We start from the raw sequence: 22,925 nt of genomic DNA, 5'->3' as shown, positions 1-22,925 counted from the left end.
ATGTACCTACACCCCCAGCATTTCTCTTAGGGCTTTCGTAACTTTCAGCACAGTTTCACTCAGTGGCGTAGCCAGGATTTTATTTCGGGAGGGTTTCAACGGCATCCCCCCCCCCAATGACGCAGGGTGAGCTCGCCGACGCGGACGCTCGGGAAAAAAAACGCTGCATTGTCATTTTTCAAAATGGAGCAGGCTTCATTTACAGGGATACAGGCGTGGTGGCTCACTGTTCTACAGTCGTCATACTTGCGGCCCACTAACCTTAAAAGCTTCCTCGCAGCATACAACTCCCTTCGCTTTTCGAGGTAGCAGTGCATTACCAACGCGTGAAGGCCAGACAAAACACAAAGATAGCTATACTTTCGCAAAAATAATTAAACAGGAAAAAAAAAATCTCGAAACTGAAAAATTGGAGCAACCGACCACGCACAAACACTAGGGGCCCATATATAGGGTGAAGGTAATTCTGAACAATCACAAAACCAAAATCTAATATTTATTAAAGGTTTAACAAATTCGTGCTACAGAACCAGATGCCAAAGGAGAGAGTGTTATCTTTGCTAGGCCGTTTTATCTTGCAGTGTGGTCCAAAGGCAGCAGTGGCATATCTTGGGGGCGATTGCAAGTCGTCAGTCCGAACTCGTCGTTCCGTCCCTCGGAGAAATGACATCACACGCCACGCACAAACAGGCAAACCACACTCCGAACATGGAAACGAACTTGAATACACTTGCGCTAAGGCATAGTGAGAATATGAAGGTTCTTCGGAGTTTTTGATGTTCCGTGCAACGAAAAGTTTGATCTAATAAAGAATTGCATCGGATGCCACCTCGACACACAAAGCAGAAAGCAAGACTGACGTCATCGCATCCGCGAGCGACAGGTTTCGCAAAGCAAGGAAAACTTCGCCAAAAATAAGGAAATTTTAGGCGTCCAATGCAAGAGGGAGAAACGTAAAACGCCCGTCAAGTCTGCACTATGCAGGTGGTCGGTCTCTGTCTGGAGGCCCTATTTCAGAACGTCCATCGTCTCCTTGAGATCTTAGCGACTCTGCCCTTAACAAAAGAGGAAGCTGAGCGCTCGTTCTCTTCACTACGACGGTTGAAAACATCCTGAGAGCGTCCACCTCGGATGAGCGACTGCTCGGTTGCAGATGCTACAGGCGCGAGCATGTGGCCCTGAACAGTGCTTGAACTGCACGACTGCACGAGCGCGCGATGCTTGGCAGGGACGCTGAAAGCGCGGAGCTCGCGTTTGTAGCATCAGCTGCGTTTGGACCATAAGCTGAAACGAAGTAGTGCTTTTGAATGTTCACCGCGACATTAAAGTTAAAGCGGAGGACGTCTGGGATATTTTTTTCTGTAAACACAGGTGGCTGCATTTTTATGTGTAGGCACTTGGCATAAATGAGATGATAAAAAGAACCTGTAAATTGCTTTCTAATATAACCAGTTACTATTACCTTATCATTTGCGGTAATTTCTAGTCTAAAGCACGTAATTTTGATCACAAAAGGTGCGCGTGAGCGCAGCGCTGCCCGTTGCTTACAGTGCTATTGTTTTTTTACAATTCATTTATTATTCCTTACATCACTGGCATTGTTTTATATTATCACCATGTATTCGTTTTCTTATGTTCACTTTGGTTTGATTGAACGGTGTATGTCAGTGAGGATAGTTTGTTATACTTGGCCTTGAAATTGCCATCCTTCACCCCACTCATGTTTTGAAAAATATCCGTTGTCTATACCGTAAAATACCGTGCATCCGCCCATTCCACATTAAGCGCCCATACCCAAATTTGTAAAATCTGAGAAAATATGCACAGTACATTGATATGTAGAACTGATGACCGGACAAGCGCCCATCCCCCATTTTTTCATGATTATCTCAAAATTTTGAGTGGGCGCTTGCCCGGTATTTTACGGTATATCTGAGATCAAGTTTCGCATCCCATCTTAAGCAATATTGCAAATTTTATTAATTTGAGCATCTTCTACCCCACAAACAATTTCCCCGAAAGCATGTAAGTTGGAGATGGTTCATGCTTCCCCGTTGCTCCGTGCCTCGTGCAACAGCAAAACCGACTGCGTGAGCAGGGGAGCGAGCGGGCCCCATTGGGAAGGGGGGGGGGGGGGGGGGGGGGTAGCTCTGGCATTTCGGGAGGCGTTTCGACCCCCCAAACCCCCCTCTGCCTACGCCACTGGTTTCACTACTTGATGGCGGTCATGATATAGTATTTCATTGAATTCTTATAATCTCTACAGACGTATACCAACATGTAACAGTAGTGAGTGCCGTGTAATTCTAAGAACATTTTTTGCAGTGCCAATCCGAGTGTGGCTATGAAAAATGTGGCTAGCTCCAACCCACAAAAAATGATGCGATCGCTTGTTTTTGGTGCAGGTTGCGGAGCTTAATACTCCCATATTTGCTTTTGTTTATTCTGCAATAACTAGTACATTGAGAGAAAAGTTGCTGTGAGATGTGCATGTATCTTTGCGCAAAATGAAGATGGTATCATTAATTAATGCAAACTAATTTGCTTACAGCTATTTACAAGAAATATATAAGCTTGCTGCTTTCAGTTGTCCACTGGCCTTGCGCCATCCTCGTTCCTCTCTTTCTCACCACGCTCTTCCTTCTTTTCTTTTTCAACAAATTTTCCCCAAAATGACAGCGTCATTTTTTTTTTATGAGATCTCTAGAGGGATCAATAACTGTACTATAGGTCTTTTCAGAGTTAAGCCTATGGGCATTTTGAGCACACGTGACCATAACTTCTCGTCTCTGTTTGGTAATACCTTTTGTATTGTTTGTATATTGTATTGTATTGTATCCTAGCAATTTTCCATTGTTGTCGAGGCTGCAGGCTGTCACAAAGAAGAACCAATTCACCCTCTTTAAGGGTTTTTCCCTGGCACTCCTTTTGGCCTTGCATGTTCCTCAGCTTTGCCAGGTATTCCTGACTCCATCATCGCCAGAAAGTTTCTGTCATCTGCTGTCTGCGAGTTTAGAGTTTACTGAGTTTGGTGTAAACACCGTCGACTTGTCTCTTCCCCATGCTTGGCAGCGTCGTCAGTCGTCTGCCCGTCAAAGAGAAAGGGGTGACAAGGTGGCTCTGGTTCTTCGGGATCATTGTAAACATGCATCAGCGGTCTCGAGTTCAACACCACCTCGATTTCGGTCAGTGTTGTTTGCAATTCGTTGAAATGCAAACATCTGGTACCAATTGCTTTTTTCAATGAGAGCTTCGTTCTCATTGAACTTCCAGACGATTTGTGCGTTGGAAAAGTAATCAAGAACCTCGGAATCCCGGATAGCGCTCCAAAGTTGTTCAAGACCTCTGTTAGCTTCTTGAACGATAAGGCGTTATGGCTGTAAATGACCCTAGGAATGCCTCTTCGTGAGATGAAGCACCTGAGTGCCATCAAAAATAAGTCAGTTGTCATGTCTCGAATGAGCTCTAAATGAATCGCCCTGGTGACAGCGCATGTTAACAAAGTCACATAGGTCTTGTGAAGTGTGTTCTCCCTTTACCAGCAGTGGCCCTGCAAAATCAACCCCTGTGACCTCAAAGGCTTGAGCTTGGGTCACTCGGTCTCGTGGAAGCGGAGCTGTCACTTCTGTCGCCGGGCGGGCATTGAAGCGTTGGCATGTTATGCATTCCTTAATTATCTTTCTTGCCAGTTGTCGTGCTCGTACCACTGAGTACCTTTCTCTGAGTTGTACCAGGGTGTCTCGCACTCCTCCGTGTATTGCTTGGCAGTGAGACTGTCGGACGAGCAGTTCTCCCAAGCGATGTCTACTCATCAGTACACTTGGGCGTCGTTCAGTATATGGCTTGTCACTGTGTTGAAGCCTCCCGGCGACACGGAGAAATGTTTCGCAGAGGCGAGTCCAAAGGGCTGTGTTCACCTTTTTTAGTACATGATTTCACAGTAAAGGTCCTTTCCCTGCTGATGTCGTAACCAGTACTTTTCGGCCTGATCCAGCCCAGTGGCTGTTAGTTTACAGCTGTTACTGCTCAGATGCCTTAGCTTGTTGACATATCGTAGAATTCATGCTGTCACCTGAAAGAGAGGTCGCATCGCTGTAATGTTCAATGTTCAACACTGGAGGAATTGCAGTGTTGCTCGCTGCTTGAAGGACTGTAGTTCTTCTTTCCTCCTACGCTGTTTGTGGAGAGTCACCTATTAGTGGGGAATGTGGCCTGCAGTTCTCGTGCTTTTTGATCCACGGAGTTCTTTCCCACCAGAGAGAACTGTTAACCAGTTGATTAGCACCGATCCCTCTTGTCATGAGATGCAGGATTTTCTTGGGGCAGGTGTTGAATCTCAATATTGTAGTTCTGCACGAATGGCTTCCAATGAGATGGTTCTCCTGTAATTCAGTAAAGAGTGATAGTTGAGTCAGTCCAGAAGTGTGACTCATCTGGCGTTTGTTTTAAGATTCTCATGATGTAGCACTGCAACCTGGCTGCCAACAGACATGCCATCAACTCTAACTGCGGTAGTGTCAGCTGCTTGATTGGAGCAATTCGCAACTTGCTCATCAGGATGGTCATTAGCATCTGTGACACATAAATAGACTACTGCTCCGTATGCGCTTGGGCTGGCGTCAGCAAATACATGCAGGGTGGTTTTTTTTACAATCCCAGTCACCCCAGCCGTGTAGCAACGTTGCACCTAAATGTTTTGCAGCCCATTCAGCTCAATACACCATTAAGCCCAGTCTGCATCCAAGTCTTGTGGAAGCTTTTCGTCTTATTCTACGTGTCGTTGCTAGAGTTTTTGGAATAGAGCCTTTGCTCTAACAGTGAACGGTGACGACCATCCAAGGGGGTCATACATGCGTGCTGTTGTCTTGAGCACAAATCTCTTTGTACTCATCCCAGGATCTGGTTGTGTAGTTGTAGATGTGGTGAAAGCCAGGTGATCCGTGTTTGAGCTCCACGTCAATCATAACACCTTCAGGACACCCGTAAGATATCTCAGGTGCTTGGCTTCGCAACAGTCACTCACGAGGCGTTCGTTCATGGTCTGGTTATTCTAGGCCCACTTGGGGAGTGTCATGGAAGCAGCTCTGAAGATGGATTTTGCGTCGACGTGAAGCCTCTGTGCTTCCTCTTTGGTTTCTGCTCCCGTAAGGAGGTCGTCGACATACAGACAGTCCGCCAGCAGCGTCGCCGTATTTGGGTATTCTTCTTTCATGCTCTTCAGATGATGCTTGAGTGTAGTCACTAGCAAGAAGGGGCTGGCTGTTGTTCCAAATGGAACTCTCGTCATGCACCAAACCTGTACATTCGGTTTTGGTTTATTTGCTACCGGCATCGTCTGGTACCACAGGAAGCACAGCGCGTCCCGGTCATCCTCCTGTATCGCAATCTGCAGGAATGCTTTTTCTATATCTGCCACCAATGCAATCCTGTGGGTCCTAAAATTGAGTAGCAACACAATGAGGTCAGCGGTCAAGTTAGGTTTGCTTTCAATGTTTTGGTTAAGAGACCTCGACTTGTGTTTTGCGATGAAGCGTCAAATACAACGCGAAGCCTAGTTGCACTGCTTGACTCTCGAATTACAGCTTGATGTGGCATGCAGTTGGTGGCTTCTGATGTTCAACGTCGTTCCCCGTTACCGGTTCTGTTACTCATTCTGAGCAGTACTGTCTCATGACAGCGCTGTACGCGTGAAGCAGGTCACTTTGTTTTTTTAAGACAATTGGTCAGCTAGACTAGACGTTTTTCTGCTATTTCTCTGTTGTCGTCAAGATTTACGTTTAGCTTCCATGGAAGAGCAACTTTGTACGGTGTAGACCGCATATAACGTATGTCGCGGGAGTCGCGAAAATCCGCACTATAAGCGGTACCGCGCTATAACCAAAACATCAATTTTTCAGGCCAAAATACATGCCATCAGACAACTTACCTTTGTAAAATAATCTATTTTATGTTAGATGAAAATTAAAGCTTAGTTTGAGGAAAGTCTTTATTTCACCAGACTAGTACACTTCTCTCTCAAGTGTGTCACACATTTTAAAAGACATGAGCGACTTTTGCCTGTCGTAGTCTTGTAACGGCGTCGCGGGTTGCGGACGGACGTTGCGAGCGTTCAGGATTGCTAACCCTAATCACTTTTCTCCGGTGATGAAAACGCGTGAAAATTCGCATCCTTTATACGGTACGCACCAGTAATGCCTTCAACTTGAGCACAGGCATGGACTGCTCCAAATAAGAAACCCGGGCGATGTTCGAAAACACAAACGCTTAGAAATCACCACTGTAGTCGAAGTAAACAAACACGACGACACGGGCGTTTCTGCCGTCTTGAGATTGCTGCCACGACATCGCCGCACGAGTAGGTAGATCTTCCCTTCTTCCCTTCTAGTACGTGCTGGGTTATCATAGCGACACACAACGAAAATTCACAGTCAAGGATAGCGCTTTTACGCGGAACGATGAGCTTCCACCACGCCGTCTATGTCGACGATCACAACCGACGCCATGTTTGCAGATAGAAGCAGCCGGCCGCGACCGGCATGCAACGCGCGCGAACACTTCTCCTCGATCTGCGATCGGTCTGTCGTTGCGGTTGTTTCCAATGCAGCGGAGGGACGCACGCACGTGAACGACATGTGCGTGCCTCCCTCCGTCGCTATGGCAACTGAAGCCTCTCTCTTCGCTTCTCCCCGCTTCTTCGAGCAACCTCCTTGCCCCGTGAGTGCTGCTTGCGGCTCGCGCCGTTATCTAGTGTCGCACAGGGAAGCGTGCTCGCTGCGCCGGTCAATCGGCGCGGTCGCCGGGCTGTTGCAGAAACCGCACTATAACCGGTATTTCCCTTCACGCGCCTGCATTTTAAGCGGTATGTAATTACATGGAGTTCTATGGGAGGTGAACCGGTGGTTTAAAAAAGCCGCGTTATACCCGGTCCTGCACTATAAGCGGTTACGTTGTAAGTGGTCTATACTGTATAGTGAACCAACTCGTTTGATGCTCTCTTCGAAGGAGTCGAGCACTCATTGTTTTGTCGAGTTGTCCCCTTCCCAGTAATGCTCTGAGCCGATGAGAAAATCAATATTGCCTCGTTATTCATCGTTAGTTGTGTCGGCCATTTTCAGTTGCCCAAGTAATTTCTTCATGCTGGGTTCTGGGATTGGTATCTTCTGATCGCATATCACTTCCGTTTGAGGATCTGCGAGCTGGTAGATCCTGTCGTCTTGGGCCGCTAAGTAGACGAGCACCCTGCTGAATACTCGTCCGCCGAACACACCTGTCAGCATCTCATGTCCCAAGAGTTTGCATTTGGGTCGTTCGGAAACATTCTTAGTAACAAACGAATGTTTGCCCCCGCCGTCGGAAAGAGCTCGGACAAATGTCCCATTGTTTTCTCCTGCACACCAGATTGTTACGGTCTGGAGCAGGACATCTGGTCTGGAGTGCTTACAGAGACTCCGGACTTCGTTGATGTTCTCTCACCACGTGTAGATCCAGGAGCTTCCGCATGCGCGTCTGGACCAAGAAGTTCTCGTTCCGAATCGCTTTTTCAACAGAATCACAGTGTCCTTGTAGCACCGCGATGTGGGAGGCAAACCTTTGATGTCAATTGCCGCCTTGCCTTTCACAGCAGACCTGAGGTATCCAAACTTGTGCAGTGTCGTTATTTGGTTGTTTGTGTGTATCACTTGTTCGAACTGCTCCCAGGACTCTTGCCATGAGATGTTTTGGCCGCCAAACTTGAGCAGCTTGAACTCTAGAAGCTTCACTCGGCAAGCAGCCATCGTCGCATTTCCGTTGTTATTCATCAGTGAAGAATTAGAACTTTGTGATCCCGTTGCTTGAACATCTTTCACTTCTTGAATTTTTCAACATACGTGACAATCCGATCATTATGTTTAATTGTTTGTGTGAGGTTTTGTTCTACTCTCCATCCGGTACGAGTGGCTCGATGGCATTGTCCACTTTGATTAACTGGGCTTGGAATGCCAAAGTTCCTTTCGTTTTTCTCGTTGCTCTTGAGGTAAAAATTGATTTTAGAAAGAAGTTTGGTCACCTGAGATCGCATGACAGTTTGTTTTCCCTTGAGTCTTTCCATGGCTTGCGGAGTGTGTTGCTTCGGTCGTCGAATCCAAGATGGATCCTCGATGTTTCTCTTGAATTAGCTGTTACTCCCGGGTTTCTGCACCAAAGTTTTGCGCAAAATGAAGATGATATCCTTAATTAATGCAAACTAATTTATTTACAGCTATTTACAAGAAGTATACAAGCTTGCCTGCTTCAGTCGTCCAGTGGCCATGCTTCATTCTCGTACTTCTATTTCTCGCCTTGCTCTTCCTTTTTTTTTTCAACATGTATATTGCAAATATGAAGCATTCACTCCGAACGGCATTGTTGCACCTTTGAAGATCTTCTCTAGTCCGGCGATTTCGTGGGTGATGGTAAGGTCGTTTACCGATAGACAGAACGATCGGTTTCAACAAAAAAACTCATGGCAGACTCACTCGTTAGCTTTCGCTCTTGCTATCAACCCCATCAGTTCTTCTAGAGGCGAACCGCAATCTCCTGTAGCAACTATTGGGCAATAAATATTCACCATCCCCCCCACCCGCGAGTTGAGGAGACTATAAAGTCGCGTCGTCAAAAAGTTTCCAGAGTGCAACAGTACCGAGGTCACCTTGGGGTCATTCCGGCTCTTTCTAGCGCTACTCTCGCGGGCGGCCGTCCACAGCGAAACATTTTTTTTCTCCCGCGGTGCTTCACCCAATCCAGGTGTCTTGTGCATTCTCCACAAGATCCGTCGTGCCCAATCTTCGGTTCCGAGCATCTGTCGTCACCTGTGGTTAGCGCTTTGCATTCTTTGAGGATCATACGCTCTCACTTTCTCCATAGTCGCATTCCGGTGGGGTTCGGAGCGCTGTCATGACTACCCTCCGTCCGCCTCGTCGTCTTCCGTTGAAGTGGTGCCTTTGTGTCCTCGGTCGAGCAGATTGCTTCCCGCTGCAGGCTCCGATGCAGCCACTTGGTTTGTTCGGGGTGTGCCTTGTTAGTGTACGTGGAGGGCAAAGCGTGGCCCACTTAGCACACGCACACCGGCTTGTTTGTTGTCTTCGATAAGCACCGGGTCGCATTGTTGGTCAACTCGCAGTAGCAGGACACATGACTTCGTCTGCTTGTTATGTCGTGCATTCTGTTTGTCGGCTCCTGAAAAGTCCTTTCTAGGGTGGTTGATATGGCTACCAGATCGGTGTTGGAAGATGAGCTGCGTGTTTTTCCGGTGAGCAAGCTCCACATCTGATCGGCTACAATGAACAAGCTTACGCCAACCTTTGCTCGCTTCGAAGGAAATGTCACCTTGTTGGCGAGATCACCCGCGATGGTTTTGTGGAAAGAGTGCTTGATCAGTGTTTGAAAGGTGTCCCAACAAATAAAAGGGACAACAACGCCGTCGTCATACTCTGGCTTCTCAGTCGTATTCTAACCAATGAATACTTCTGTCCGAAGATGTCGGAGCAGTCATTAGCAAATCTGTTCGGTAGCATCCTCCGTTGACTGACCACTTTCAGGTTCAGCTTTGTGTCCAAGACTTCTCTGATAAATGTCTTCTGGCTTGCGGCGTCGATAACGCCGCGGATATACCGTAAAATACTTAGCGAGCGCCCACTCAAAATTTCGAAATGAATGCAAAAACTTGGTGAATAGGCGCTTGTTGGGTCATCAATTTTACATATATCTACTGCTCATATTTTTTCGGATGTTACAAAGTTTCGGGGTGGGCGCTTAGTGTGGAATGGGCGGATTATCAGAATTTTACTGTTAGCATTGCTCCGGTCAGTACAGCCCAGCTCCGGAACGTTGGCAGCAGAACTCTCGAAAACCTGTGCAACGTTGCGCTATCTGTTGTAAAGATGTTGGAGGTCTCCTTGTGACCTCTCCGAACAGGTGACGGTGTCCGCCAAACCCGACTGCTCATTGGTAGAGCATGTCGTCCCACGCATCCGGAACATCTCGCTTTGTTGTGGCAGTCTGTCTATCAATGACCTCGTTTGGTGCACCGAAAACATCTTATTTCATGCGCTAACCTTCTCTTTTTCTCGCCTACAGTGATTTCGTAAGTACAACCGATGATACAGTGATTTCGCTTGTTGCAAAACGAGCGTGTGTTGTCTGTCTTACTGGTTTGCAGCACTAGCGTTGTCCATGAATAAACGTCTTTCCTTCGATTGCGAGTCTGGGTAATAATGCTCGTTGGTCTTCGCTCACGCGGCACTGACTGTTCCCAGCTCTCATTTTCCGCTTGCAGAAAATGTAGGAGTTCTGCCAGCTCCCTACCTGCATCCGTTGACAATTCATGTGCGGTGTTCGAGAGTGTCCCGTCGTCCGTCGAGCCAGCATCCTTCCTCGTTGCAAAAATTCAAAGTTGCTTCCCTTAGCTCTTGCATATATGATATTCCACAACAATGTCAGTTGGAATACTCGTCAGAAGTATGTCCACCATCATGGTGGCGTACATGACACTCGAAACACCCAAGGAATGAGATCCACAAACGTTGGTCTGGACGTGATCGTAGACACTTCAAAGACCTCGAATATCTCGCTATGATTTCGCGGTTGGTAAGTTCCGGATTCTTTTGAGGTATTCACGTTGAATGCTCTGCTTGTCACCAGGGCATGGGAAAAGAATTTCAGTAGCATTCCTGTAGCACGCTGCTGTTGCCTGCAGCTCGGAGATAGCACCGGCGGCTGGCCCAGTCAATATGGAGTGCAGGTTCTGAAATTTTTGTGCTTCAGAGAGTCTGTTGTTGCAATGCACTGCTGCGTCAAATTATTTCCAAAAAGGTCGCCACAGATTGAGCTCCCCTCAATATTATGAGAGTTGTAGTTTGGGGAGCTTCCCTCCAGTGGCACGAGAGGGGTGGTCATCTCTCTCCGTTGGCTGCTGGATCGGTTGTGGCCGTAATTGCTTGTTGACGTGCGATCTTGCTGCGTAGCTCACCAAGCGCTCTAACGACTCTGTCTTTGTAATCTGTGACTGCTGTATACTTCATTTCTAAGTCGGCATCGGTGGGTGCGCAGCTCAATCTTTTCGTCGACCTTGCACAGTCCTTTGTTGCTGTCGATCAGCCTGTCCCGTAGGTTTCTCGAGAATGTTGACGTCAATGGTGGTTGACCGGAGCGGAGTCATACTCTTGGTGATAATCTTCGTGTTTTGGCTCCATCGAACCTTCCGCTTCGTCTTTTGCCGAGCCATTCTTAGTTGATTCCTCATGTTCAAAATCCCGGGTTTCGGCACCAATATGTTGCACCTTTGAAGTGCTTCCCTAGTCTGGCGACTTCTTGGGTGAGGTTGAGGTTGTTTACCGAAAGGCGTGACAACCGACTTCAACGAAAAACTGTGTGGCACACTCACTTGTTCTCTTTTAATTGTACTATCAACCTCATCAGCCCTCTTCTTCTTCTAGGGGACAAACCACAATCCCCCGTAGCCGCTAGTCGGCATTAAATATTCAACGGGAAGATTACCTGAGGTTGAACAAAGCCACTTGATTTCTTCATCGTGCATTATGGATTACACACAAATGTATGCTAGTAGAAGGCATTTTTATATGAACCCTTTAAGTTGGGAGATGATATATTCCTGAGTATGGGGCAACCATGCCCTGGGGAGTGATCTTATTTGCTCAAAAAGCTTGAAAATTATTCTTGGACTAACATTTCAACCTTGTTTATAATGTAAATGAATAGCATGCTGCTTCTCGTTGTGTTAAAGTACAGAGAAAGGGAGACGTTTTTTTATTTTTACTCATTTGATATCCACGGTAGTTAATGAAGACGGGTATTTTTACAAGTAGGTTTCAGGGGGGAAAAAAATCGCAGACTTCGCTCATGAAGAACCCTGAGGTTTTGCTGTCACTGAGCTTACACTCATGTCCAAGCCATTGTCGTTACCTTGCTGAAGCGACGCCACAATTTCTGCGTCTGTCAAAACTTTGCGCCGCTTCCACACGTCCATTTTGCAGATGAGAAGACAAACGGTCATTTCCCACCAGAGCATTTGAAATATTTTACACGCTAGCAAATGCAAATAAGCTTTAATGTATTTGGTATTGTGTTCGATAGATTCAAAAATTGGCACCTGTTTCGCAGCACACTGCCTTCATCCGAAGAAAGTGTCACACGTGTTGAGACATGCTTCCCATTTAAGAGTCGAAATGTGGCAGGAGGTGGAAATTTAACTTGTAATATCCAAATCAGCAATAAGATGTTTTGCTCAGGTATAGATTTCGCTCTATGTGCTTTTGAGCTGCACTGCACTAATACACTCTGGTACTGAACTCCCGCATATGCGATCATTTACTAAAAGCAATTCCTAAATTTGCCCAGCATCCTCCAAAGTTTTTCCTGTGGGACTTCGTAGAGCGCCATTGAAGTGGAAGTGGCATGGAAGCGCACATGCCTGTGAATCAAAAGCTTGTTTACAAAGTAATGACCTTGTGAGGCTAGTCTGCCTCAGATTCACAGCAATATTTCAACGAGTCGCATGATCGGACGAATGCAAGCGTGCGCTATCGGAAAAGTCGGCGACCCAGCGCAAATTCGACCTTCTCGGCGTCACCACAGGAGGCCAGACGCGCGATGCTGGGACACAGTTCATTGTAGTGGACATGAAAGCTCTCAAAGCATGGAGAAGGACAATCTGCGTTTGCGTAAGGCCAACACTGCCCACCAGAGCAGCAGCAATGCAAAGCAGAGATTCTCCAGGCAACACCAAACTGGAACAGCTGGGGACTACAGTCCTGGACAGCTGTGAGGGGCTCCCCTTTCAAGTGCTACACGAACAAAGGCCCTTTTCAGGGCCAAACAAAATCTGCTTTCGGAACGTGCAAGCCTTTGTGCCTCCTCCCGTTGTCCCTTATAGAGTCCACTCATTCTTTTATAACTTTATTTTACACTGCAGACATTATTTCTCAGTTTTATATTATTTTTTAAAGGTTCTTGTGAACGGATTGCAGAATTTTTAATCTCAATTTGTTCAGATAGAACTATGCTTCATATTGCTGAACATTATTGCATGTGATCCCTTACTCAATATTATGCAATGAGTGTCAAAACTTCAACTGCAATTTTCTCAGCTTTGCATTTTTCGTCTACATGCCTAGCCTTACGGTTGTTTTCATGAGATTATTCTTCAAGGATTTCTATAAACTTTATACTGTTGAATTCAGAAAGAAGTGAACTGCAGGGTGATGCTATTTTTGTATGACAGTATGGGCCCGAAATTTTATTATTAGTGATAATGTGACCTCGTTAGGCTTTGTAAATAGTGTACTTGACCTAACTAGACTAGTTTTATACAATGATCTATCTTTACAAAAATATAAATAGCATCATCTTGCATGACAGGTCTTTAGCTACAAATCCATATCACTTATGCAAAAAAATTCGTATTAGAAAGTTCCTTAATGAGTCGTAAGAAATGACCTAATTAGGCTTCATTATTTTCTTTGTAACTCAAAAAGTAATTGAGATATTGCAGAACTAATTAATATTTGAAAAGAGGAAGCCAAAACACATATACACACTGTTTTTCATTATAATCCATTAATAAACAAAAAAGTCGATTTTAGAACCAGTGTCTTGCCTTAACTTACAAAGTGTGTGTGCTAAGGGCGACAAAGAAGGCTTCACCAAAGGCACTAACATCGCTGACACCACATGGCTTGTGATGTTGTCGTCACACTTGGCAATTTCCTAGTGTCGCAGTCAGTGAAACTGTATCCGGTAATGCTACATTATTTAAGCTTTTAATAAAATTGCCATCTCGACTAAAAGATCCAATATGCTTTTTTTCTTATTGGCTTTCCTTTGGGGGTTCATGGTCATGCTGACCCTAAAAGGAAGTGAGGTACAACTGTTGTCAGCTGTGCCTTTGCTGAGTACATGTTTCTAAACAATATCTTCTTCTTTTGCATCACAGATGGACTATGCCGTGTCAACATTGAGCAACATGCTCACGGAGCGTCAGAAGAAGTTTGCCAAGTATGTGGAGCAGCTATCCAGAGTCCACGAGCTGTCCGGGATGCTTCAGACTTCCCAAACGCTGCTGACGAAGACGATAGAGCAGCTGGACACGCTGAACAAGCTGCTTCCGCCCGACGAACAACTCGAACCCTTCATCATGGTGACTGGCTGAAGACGGTACGCTGTGGCTGAAGACGGTACGCTGTGGCTGAAGATGGTTTGCTGACAACTGCTGTTGTACAGGACGCAATGTGAGATGCCTCCTGTGAAGCCTCTGTGTAGGCTGCAAGGGTCGTTGTTCAAGTTTAGTCTCACGATAAATATTATGGGACTAAACTTGAACTCCTGTCCGAACATGAGATCATGGAACTAACCTTGGCGAGAACTGAAGGGCTGAAGTATGGTGCAAGGGTTGCTGCGTCATATGTTGTTCTGGCCACTTAGTACTGAAGCATGGCAGGCTTAAGTGTCCAAATAAGATACTTTAGAAATCGTGAGATGACACAACTTCGTCATATGCCATGCGGCGGTCCTCTTTTGTCCATTTTGTTTTGCCTTGGGAATTATTCCCTCCGTCAAATTTCGCTTGTGTCCTTCACAGGGGCCTTGAGCATGCTCATCATGTGGGTCTGGACGGCCACTCACACGCCCGGTTGGTCAATTGCTCAGGGCCTCCGCTGCTGTTCGAGTCCCGAAAACAGGAAAGGCAAAGGTACGAGGGTGCGGCAGGAGAGATGGACAGACAACAGGCACACCACTGGTAGGTGGCGTGTGACATCAAGTCTGATGAGCATTGAGGTTACCAAAAAGTGGAGGAGGTGAAGAGGAAAGTCGTGGTGTTTGCCTGGTGGTGTCCAAACAGAAAACGGTCTGCCGGACTTTAACTTCCACTTTCTATGATGGAGTTGTGTCACTTCACAATTTCTGAAGTGTCCTGTTTGGACAGTCCTTTACTGAGCACTGATGTAGCATATTTCTATATCAGGCAGTCTGGGCATCCACTATAGGTGTCTCCAATTTAAAGCGTCCACAGTAGTCCACTTTTTCTTCTGTCTTCCAAAATGCCGTGAAAAGTCTCTTAATTAAGGCAATCTTACGTCGAGGCATTTTCCCCTGAACAACATTTTTAATATTCACTGCAAAGCATTTCTAGTCATATCCTCTTCTTTTTTCTTATTGAAGTGCTTGTGAATATTCCTATTGTCTTCTCACATATTCCTTTGTCTCAACTAGACACAGCTGTCAGATGGTCCTTTTAAGCACAGAGCATTCTTTGCACACTGGGTTACACTAATATATCTGATCAGGAAGTAAAAACAAAATAGTGTGTGCTTTACTCAGCTTTGCAGTTGTTTTCGGTCAGGATAAAGTATTGGGAGAAAAAAAATGTTTGAGTGGCTCTTGTGTTTATAAAATTGTAGTGCTTGCGATTCCAATCTGGAATCACTTGAAAGGTTGTCACTCTTGCTTGTGAATATGTGCCATATAAAGTCATGTATAGAGTTTCCAAACTGACTAACTTGGTATCAGTTTATGTGTTGCATGAACTCGGCCCTAGTGAACGGTCTCAAAGAAAGTAATTAATGAGGTTTTCTGCAGTGCATGATGACAAGGATTCTCATCATGCACCACTGATTATCACATTTAGTGTTGTCCTATGAATAAAAACTGAACCATGAGCTCAACTTAAAAAGGTTTGTGGGAAATGTAGGGATTCGAAGGCTGTTGCAAGTTTGCACTGTCGTTCATGAACACTTAGGCTAGCCCTTTAGGGTGCATGTCGAAATGTGGATTACGCCACTTGGTAAATGAAGCAAAATGTGTGTTACATGACATTGTAGTGCCGCATTAGGTCATGATGTTACGGGCTGTCACAGCCCTTAGTGATGGCTCTTTGTGACAGGTTTCTCGTAGAATTCGGCTGTCAAAACGCATGCCGTGTTGGACACAAACTGAATAGCAATGATTCGTCTGCAGTGGCGTAGCCAAAAAATTTTCTCAGGGGGTGTTTTTCTTTGCTCATACCATTCAAAAGGCAATGAACAACAAAAAATCCGAAAGGGAAGAAAAGAAATTTTGCAAACAATTTTAGTTACTTTTTTTTTTCTTAGAAGACAAAAGTCCAACCTTTTTTTGCCTCATCTGGTTCATTCAATCTTTGAAAGGGGAGACTTTAATGGTGAACAATGAATACACCCAATCATAAATTATAATATTGGGCTTTGAACAAAAAAGTCCAGACAGGCCTGCAAAATATTCTGGTGCGTACACTTCTTTGTAGAACACTCGGGTATCCAATTACTAAAAAACCACGGAAGAGTTCCAGAGAATAGTGAAGTTTAGAATATGATTAAACATAAAAACTGCAAGGCGCACTGGGGCAAAGGCGCAAATGAAGGGTCACGCTAATTGTTCCTGTGCGGATCACATTTTTCAGAAATGATTGTGCTAGTCATACTTTGGATTCTTTCTGTTCTTCGATGTCATTTTACGATAAAAGGACAGATAAAAGTATGAGTTTCTCTCATTTTGTAGGTCTAAACATTTAGTGGAAGTCGACGTTGGTTGATAAAAAGAAGCGAGAGGACACTTTCGGGGCTGATTTGTATGTTCCGGTGAATGTTCAGAAGTGCAACCCCTAGCAAAAGTCATGCTGGGACGTTGAAGCTCTCAGGTGTGATTTGAGTCTTCGCAGTCTCGAGAACGAACGTTCCGTTTTAGCAGTGGTAACGGGCATGGTGGCCAGGATTTGCAGCAGGGCATTTACATTAGGATACAATGCCTCCGGGGAAAGACAAGCAGCCTGTACCACTGAGACGCGCTAAGCAGTGCGGTCATTCCACACCTCTGTCTGAACCAGAACTTCTCCATGCAGTTTATTTAACGAAACGATGCTCCGCACAGGCTGGAGATTCGCTCGAAGTTGAGGCTTGCGACATAGGGATCGACGTCGTTGGCCACATCGCTCTTGCCTAGAAAGGACGATGCTACCAGACGTGAGTGTGCCGACTCTGTTGGAAACCTTGATGACACGCTTAAAGTTGTAGGTCAATAATCATTCTTGAATAAAGCGTCAAGCGACTGCTTGGCTATTGAACTTATCACTTTCACGACTCATGTGCTGAGCGGGAGATTATAAACATTACCCACTGCAGCAATTAAAGAAGTAAACTTGGTACGCTTTGAAACCAAGTGACAATGAGCATTCCAAAGTTGCTTCCATGATGCATATGCTGCCACTTTTCTCTCTCACTTCTTTTTTTTTTTTTATGAAGGGGTTGTTTTTTTGTTTTTTTTTACATTTTGGTTGGTGTATTACTGAAAATAAAGGAGTGCAGGCTAGTAAACTCTAAAAAAAGGGAAGACAGGACGAAAACAAGAAGAAAAAAAAGACACTAAGCTGTTTGTGATTTTATTGTCCTGTTTTCATTGTAGGGTTTGCTGCCCTGAGATTGTCGTTGAGTCCTTGAGCCTCAAAGGGTAGAGGGACTTTAGTCAAGCCGCCTGCATTCTCAGAGGCGAGGCCAGGGTTTCGTGGCTTTTGTGACGTCGGGAGCTGAGCCATTCACACCTGCGAGCCTGGAGAAAGGCTTTGGTTACATGGCCGAGTTTGGCGAGAGCTCTTCGGAGAGCTGGAGCTCTCGCGAAACTCGCGCAGTCCACGGACAGTGTCATCATCTTCGTTTTGCTTTGGAATGTTGTGGGCCCGGCCCCTTGCCGTAATGGGTTGTTGAACAGAAAAAGAAACTCGTATGATTTTTATTGCCTTGACAAAATGACGAAACACACACACACACGCAAGAACTGACAACAGAAGGGGGAATGTGGGAAACTTTGAAATTTCGGGGGGTGTTTCGACCCTTGAACACCCTTTGGCTATAAAGCTGGTTGTCTGCATGTGGAGAAAGGACATGTTGCAACACTTCTTGAAATATGTGAGTGATTGTCTAGTTTGCTGGCACATGCGCTCGTGATTTCCGTAATGGATGAGAGCGAGAGAAAGGTAAAAGACACATCCGGTTTGAAGTCCTGTGAAAGGTAAGGAGTGCACCATTTCATAATTGACGTCATTTATTCAAATGGGAGTTCTGACTGTGCTTTTTCCTTTCCTTTTTTTCCTGCAAATATGCCTTTCCCAAGCTCTACAATTTTAGGATGATGCCTAGTGATCATTTCTAATTGTTTTCAACAAAAAGAAATGAAAGTTGTTGTTGGGGTTGTCAGTGGCTCCGACTTGTAACTGCATGATTCTGCCACTGACAGAATGAGGACGACTGGGCGTTTCTTTCCAGTTCCCGACATCCAGCATGTGCTCCATGCCCTCCGCCGTGCTTTGGCTGCATGTGCGCGTTCATGGTGCTTTGGGACGCGTTGCTGAAGGTAGGAATCTGGCGCTGGAGGCGGGACTACTGAAGCTGCTCGCGGCCCTTCTCACCTTGTCAGTGACTAAGGTCTGACTTGAAGTCATTATTAATATTATGACTATTAATAATATTATTATAATGCGTTCACATTAGCAGCCAAATGACATGGAAAAGCAGGCGGCGTCCACCACCTGCGGACAAAAAGTGGAAAGGGAAGCGCGCCGCATAGAGAGGAGGAGAGCAATGCACGTTGAAGGCTATGCTCAGGGAGGCGATGTCATGAGGCAGAAGCCAATGCGCGCGCAGGAAACCGGTCAGCAGCGTCAGGCAGCGGATGCCGCTTCTAAACGTGCAAGGCGGGCAAACGAGACTGAGGAGCAGAAGCAGCGCCGGCTGGGCTGGCCGAAAGGCGGTGCAAAAAGCGGTGCAAAAAGCGGCAAGTGTGCGACAGAAGCCGGAAAAAATTAAGATATCCATTGGTGGATTGTTAGCATGACCCTTGGGAAACGCTATCACTGACCCTGCAACGAAGCCAAAAAGAGGCACCAAAAAATAGAGGAAGCAAAAGAGAAAAGTGAAGGGTCAACGTTAGCGTTTCTCAAAGGGGGACTTGTGTGGCGTTTCCCAAGAGCATTCCCTAATATTATTATTACTATAGGCATCCCAAAACAAAAGGTAAAAGATGCCAGTAATGGGACACATTCCAAGCGTCGTGAAGAAGAATGTTTTCGTTGTACAGAACAACTGGCTCTTGCCTTGCTTCTCGGCTTTGCTAGGCATGTAGGCCGGCAAATCTGGCCTAAATTCAGCGCCACTTCTCGCTCTTGCAACTTTTGACGTCGTTTGCTTCACACGGGACATCGTGAGGGAAAGTTTGCTTCACCTAAATGATCTACCTTTCCCCAGATTGGAGCTTCTCTCCCGTATTTTTAAGTTCATTAATGACTCAGTGGGCAAACACTGAGTTGTCCATATTGGCGAAACTCCTAAACACGTTGCTCAGTGAGTGGGCTTCCATTTCCCGGCAAAATATTTTTTTTTTTTTTTGTAGGTAAGAATTAGTGCATAGGAAATAGTAAATCCAGCACCTGCGATTCGGATTTATTGGGAAACGTCCGGTGCCGCTAGTATGAATACAAACAACTGACTTCCTGTCAACGGTCAGTGAGGCAAAAAAAAAAGTGTGCTCTTCAATGTTGTCGAGTTTATGCAAGCAACACTTTCCAGAGAAATGAAGCATTGTCCCCTTATGTTTTTTTTTTTGTTTTGTTTTTTTACTGAAATGATTTTTAAATGATAGGTATATTTGTATTTATTTCGCCATGTGGTTGTGTGGCAGGGACAAGGGGTGAATAAAAGTACTTGGCAAACTCAGCACATACAAAACGCATTAAAAAACAAAACAAAAAACTTAGCATTTAGCAGAAACCGCCTCGGCCTTCCGAACAAACCCCCCCCCTCCCTCCCCAAAGCAACATCGGCGGTTGCCATTTCTTGGGCACGAGGCGCGTGATTGGCTCCGAGTCCTCGCCGACCGCTGACGCAGTGCTCGTTCTCGATACGAGCTCAGCCGAGGTCACGTCGAACGCCGACGTAACTCTCGTGTCCTATCGATGCAGGGTGCCTGCAAAGGCAATGGCGGACTCGGGTAGTCGGTGAAGCAGCTTCTAGATGGCGCGCGCTTTTAAACAAAATCAGAAAAAGGTCTTTGGCACTTCAAAAAAAATTCTCAGCTGTAACATGAATAGAAAAAAAAAATAATAAAAAACAGCGCGCATAAACGGCAGACAAACAATCAGCTTGATAAAACATCCCCAGCATGCCCGACTCTGCTTACAGACTTTCCGCACCTCTTGATGAGATGCAGCTTGTCACGGCTAATTGTTTTGTTTCCCATGTTTCCGTCTCTCGCTTACATGCTGTTTCGTGCAGGAGTAAAACGTTCCCTTGCCATTCAGTCCGACCGCAGCTTACGGTGCGATCCGATAGAGCGAATCAAAGAGCGCCAAGAGTGCTTCGTCACGACGCTCCTTGTCTTTCTGGGTTAACCCCGAGTTCTTCCCTGGTGCGTGCTAGGTGTCCTTCCTTGCTTTTTTCACGTAAACCACATAGGGAGGCTGTAGTGAGGGTGGGCGCAACTCAAAACCTGGAGAGCGTTTGCAATTTAATGGCGGCGCCAGAGGGAGAGGATTTGAGAAAGGATATGCGCCAGTGTTGCCTGCACGAGAGCAGGCGCCCGCTCTGTTGCAACTCGGTTGCTCCATGCGCCTTTCCCCCTCTCGCCTCCCATTGCAAGCAACGAGCGCCTTGGCGCAGCCTCTCTCGCTTCCTTCTCGCTCCGAGAATTGCAAACGTCGAGCGGAGAAAGCAAAGTTGCCAGACAAGCAGCAACGTCCAAGATGGCGGAATTTACCATTTTTCGCGTTAAAAAAATACTTAACCTATCGCAACAAAACTGGTGGCTATGGAAAAGTAATCATTTGTACCTTGTGTAAATTATTCAAGCACCTTAATGGGCTTTTATGACCCGAGTTAGGAAAGAAAACGACCCTTTGCCCCATAGACTCCCAGCAAAATTTAGCAATTAAATGGCGTCCATGTCCCGTGATCGCCGATCTAGCAGTTGCACCCACCCTCACTTGAGCCTCCCTAAAACCACACTTCTTTTGGTGGCGCCACCTCGCGGGCGCCTTCCTGTGACGGAGCTGGTATGACGCGAGCAGACGACGCGCTGTGTCAAAGCCCGGAGTGGCTATGTTAGTTCGCATAACTGCCGATTAAAAACGGTTTATTTCTTAAAGAAACGTGTATGTTTTTTTTGTTTTTTTTTTTGTGATCTTTCTGATTAATAACAGCGCCTCGAAGTTGCTTTTTATATTTAAAGAAATTTGAAATGTTCAAAAACAAGCCTGGAGCTTCACATTACTGCTTGCGCGGCGTGCGTCAGGGCTATTCACAACCTCTCTGATACTTTTTTTTTTAGAGCGCAGCTCTTAGGCGCCCGTTTTCGGCTTGAGCGGCGTCGGCGTCGGCATAACCGCGCTGTGCATTATGGGAAATGTCCCATAATGCACCGCGCGAGCCCCCCCCCCCCCCCCCCCCGGGGTCACGTGACCTGGGGGGGGGGGGGGGGGACGTGACCCCGGAGGTCACGTGACTCCCCTGAGCTCACGTGACCCCCTCCCCGAGGACACGTGACCCCCGATGACGTCGTCGCCACTAATGACGTCACCGGCATCGTCAGCATCACTGATGACGTCATCAGTGACGTCACCGGCATCCGCATCGTCATCATCGCTGATGGCGTCATCAGTGACGTCACTGATGACGTTACCGACATCCGCATCGTCATCATCACTGATGACGTCATCAGTGACGTCACTGATGTCGTCACTGGCATCCGCATCGTCATCGTCATCACCACTGATGACGTCACCGACATCCGCATCGTCATCATCACTGGTGACGTCATCAGTGACGTCACTAATGACGTCGTCGGTATCCGCATCGTCACTGATGACGTCATCAGTGACGTCAGTGATGACATCATCGGCATTGTCATCGTCACGTGACCCCCAGTTCACGTAACCCCCCAAGGTCACGTGACCCCCCCCCCCGGTCAGTTCACCCTTCCCTCCTCCTCCTCAAAAGCTGCGCTCTAATTCGGCGTTACAGGGAGTTGTAAACGGCTTTCACTTTTTTTTTCAGATCTGTGGAGGTTGCTGTGGGAAAAAGATCTTGCATTCGCCAAAGTAAATGACGACATGCTGTCTTGGCTTGCACGCGCGCACAGCTATGTTGCAAAGCATTGCACACTTGTTTGAGCTACATTGAGCTTGCCAATACTGACGCTTCTATCCAGGTGTGACTCAATAGTTGCTGACAAGCAAATGCTCGTCAGCAACTGACACTCAGCTCCTCCCGAATGAATACGTGGCAAAGAAGTTTGTCACGTCGCGGACTCTGGTCGAAAGAAAATCTGAAATTTTCATAAGTTCGTAAATTGTCGGAGATGGCACGGCAAATTCAGGCGATTGATTAATTTGTTCTATCCAATTTTTACTGATAATTGTTTACAAATTTAAAATCGCTCGCTGAGAAACGCATCACGCATTATGCGCATTTGGGCCCGCAAAATTAAAAATACAAACGATAGTGCCACCGACTTACTCGATTTAAGACTTGGATCGCGAGGATGTCTCGCACATTTCGTGTCGACCGGGTGAATAAGCAGGGATTTGGTTGAAACAACTTCGGAAGCTAGCCACCGCTTCTTTCTGCCAGTTATTTTGAGGAAATGTTTGCTTACTGGTTTACACAATTCAAAAAGGAGTCAACTTGGAACTAATAAGATATCAGCACTCACGGAACACGTTGGAACCAACAGGATACACGGAATCGCTTTTACTGAAGTGTTAAAGTTACTACAGACACGAGAGGTTCTCGAATTTCGCTTCCTGTCTTCTGTGTGGTGAGAGATTCCTTTCTTAGATTTATTTTGTCCGAATCAGAATAAAAAAATTCACCGTGGTAGATGTTGTAGTGGGG

General features: G+C 46.2%; 2 protein-coding genes across 4 annotated transcripts in view; one reads left to right on the top strand and one right to left on the bottom strand.

Annotated features, from left to right (window-relative positions):
- The window catches only part of LOC120845320 (BLOC-1-related complex subunit 5), a 30,706-nt gene extending 13,592 nt beyond the window's left edge, over window positions 1–17,114 (top strand). For 2 of the 3 annotated variants that reach the window (XM_040217158.3, XM_040217160.3), the window contains exon 5: window positions 13,970–17,114. In XM_040217158.3, coding sequence (XP_040073092.2) covers window positions 13,970–14,185 — 216 coding nt within the window. In that variant the 3' untranslated portion in view covers window positions 14,186–17,114. The remainder of the gene's footprint in view (window positions 1–13,969) is intronic. The other variant, XM_042293264.1, reaches the window with a different exon arrangement.
- The window catches only part of LOC121837827 (lipase 3-like), a 213,600-nt gene that overhangs the window by 57,537 nt on the left and 133,138 nt on the right, over window positions 1–22,925 (bottom strand). The gene's annotated exons all lie outside the window — the stretch shown is intronic.

Source organism: Ixodes scapularis, unplaced genomic scaffold (assembly GCF_016920785.2).
Source record: "Ixodes scapularis isolate PalLabHiFi unplaced genomic scaffold, ASM1692078v2 PGA_scaffold4__175_contigs__length_147842914, whole genome shotgun sequence".
In the NCBI taxonomy this organism is placed as follows: domain Eukaryota; kingdom Metazoa; phylum Arthropoda; class Arachnida; order Ixodida; family Ixodidae; genus Ixodes; species Ixodes scapularis.
This window is presented reverse-complemented; position numbering and strand designations above follow the sequence as displayed.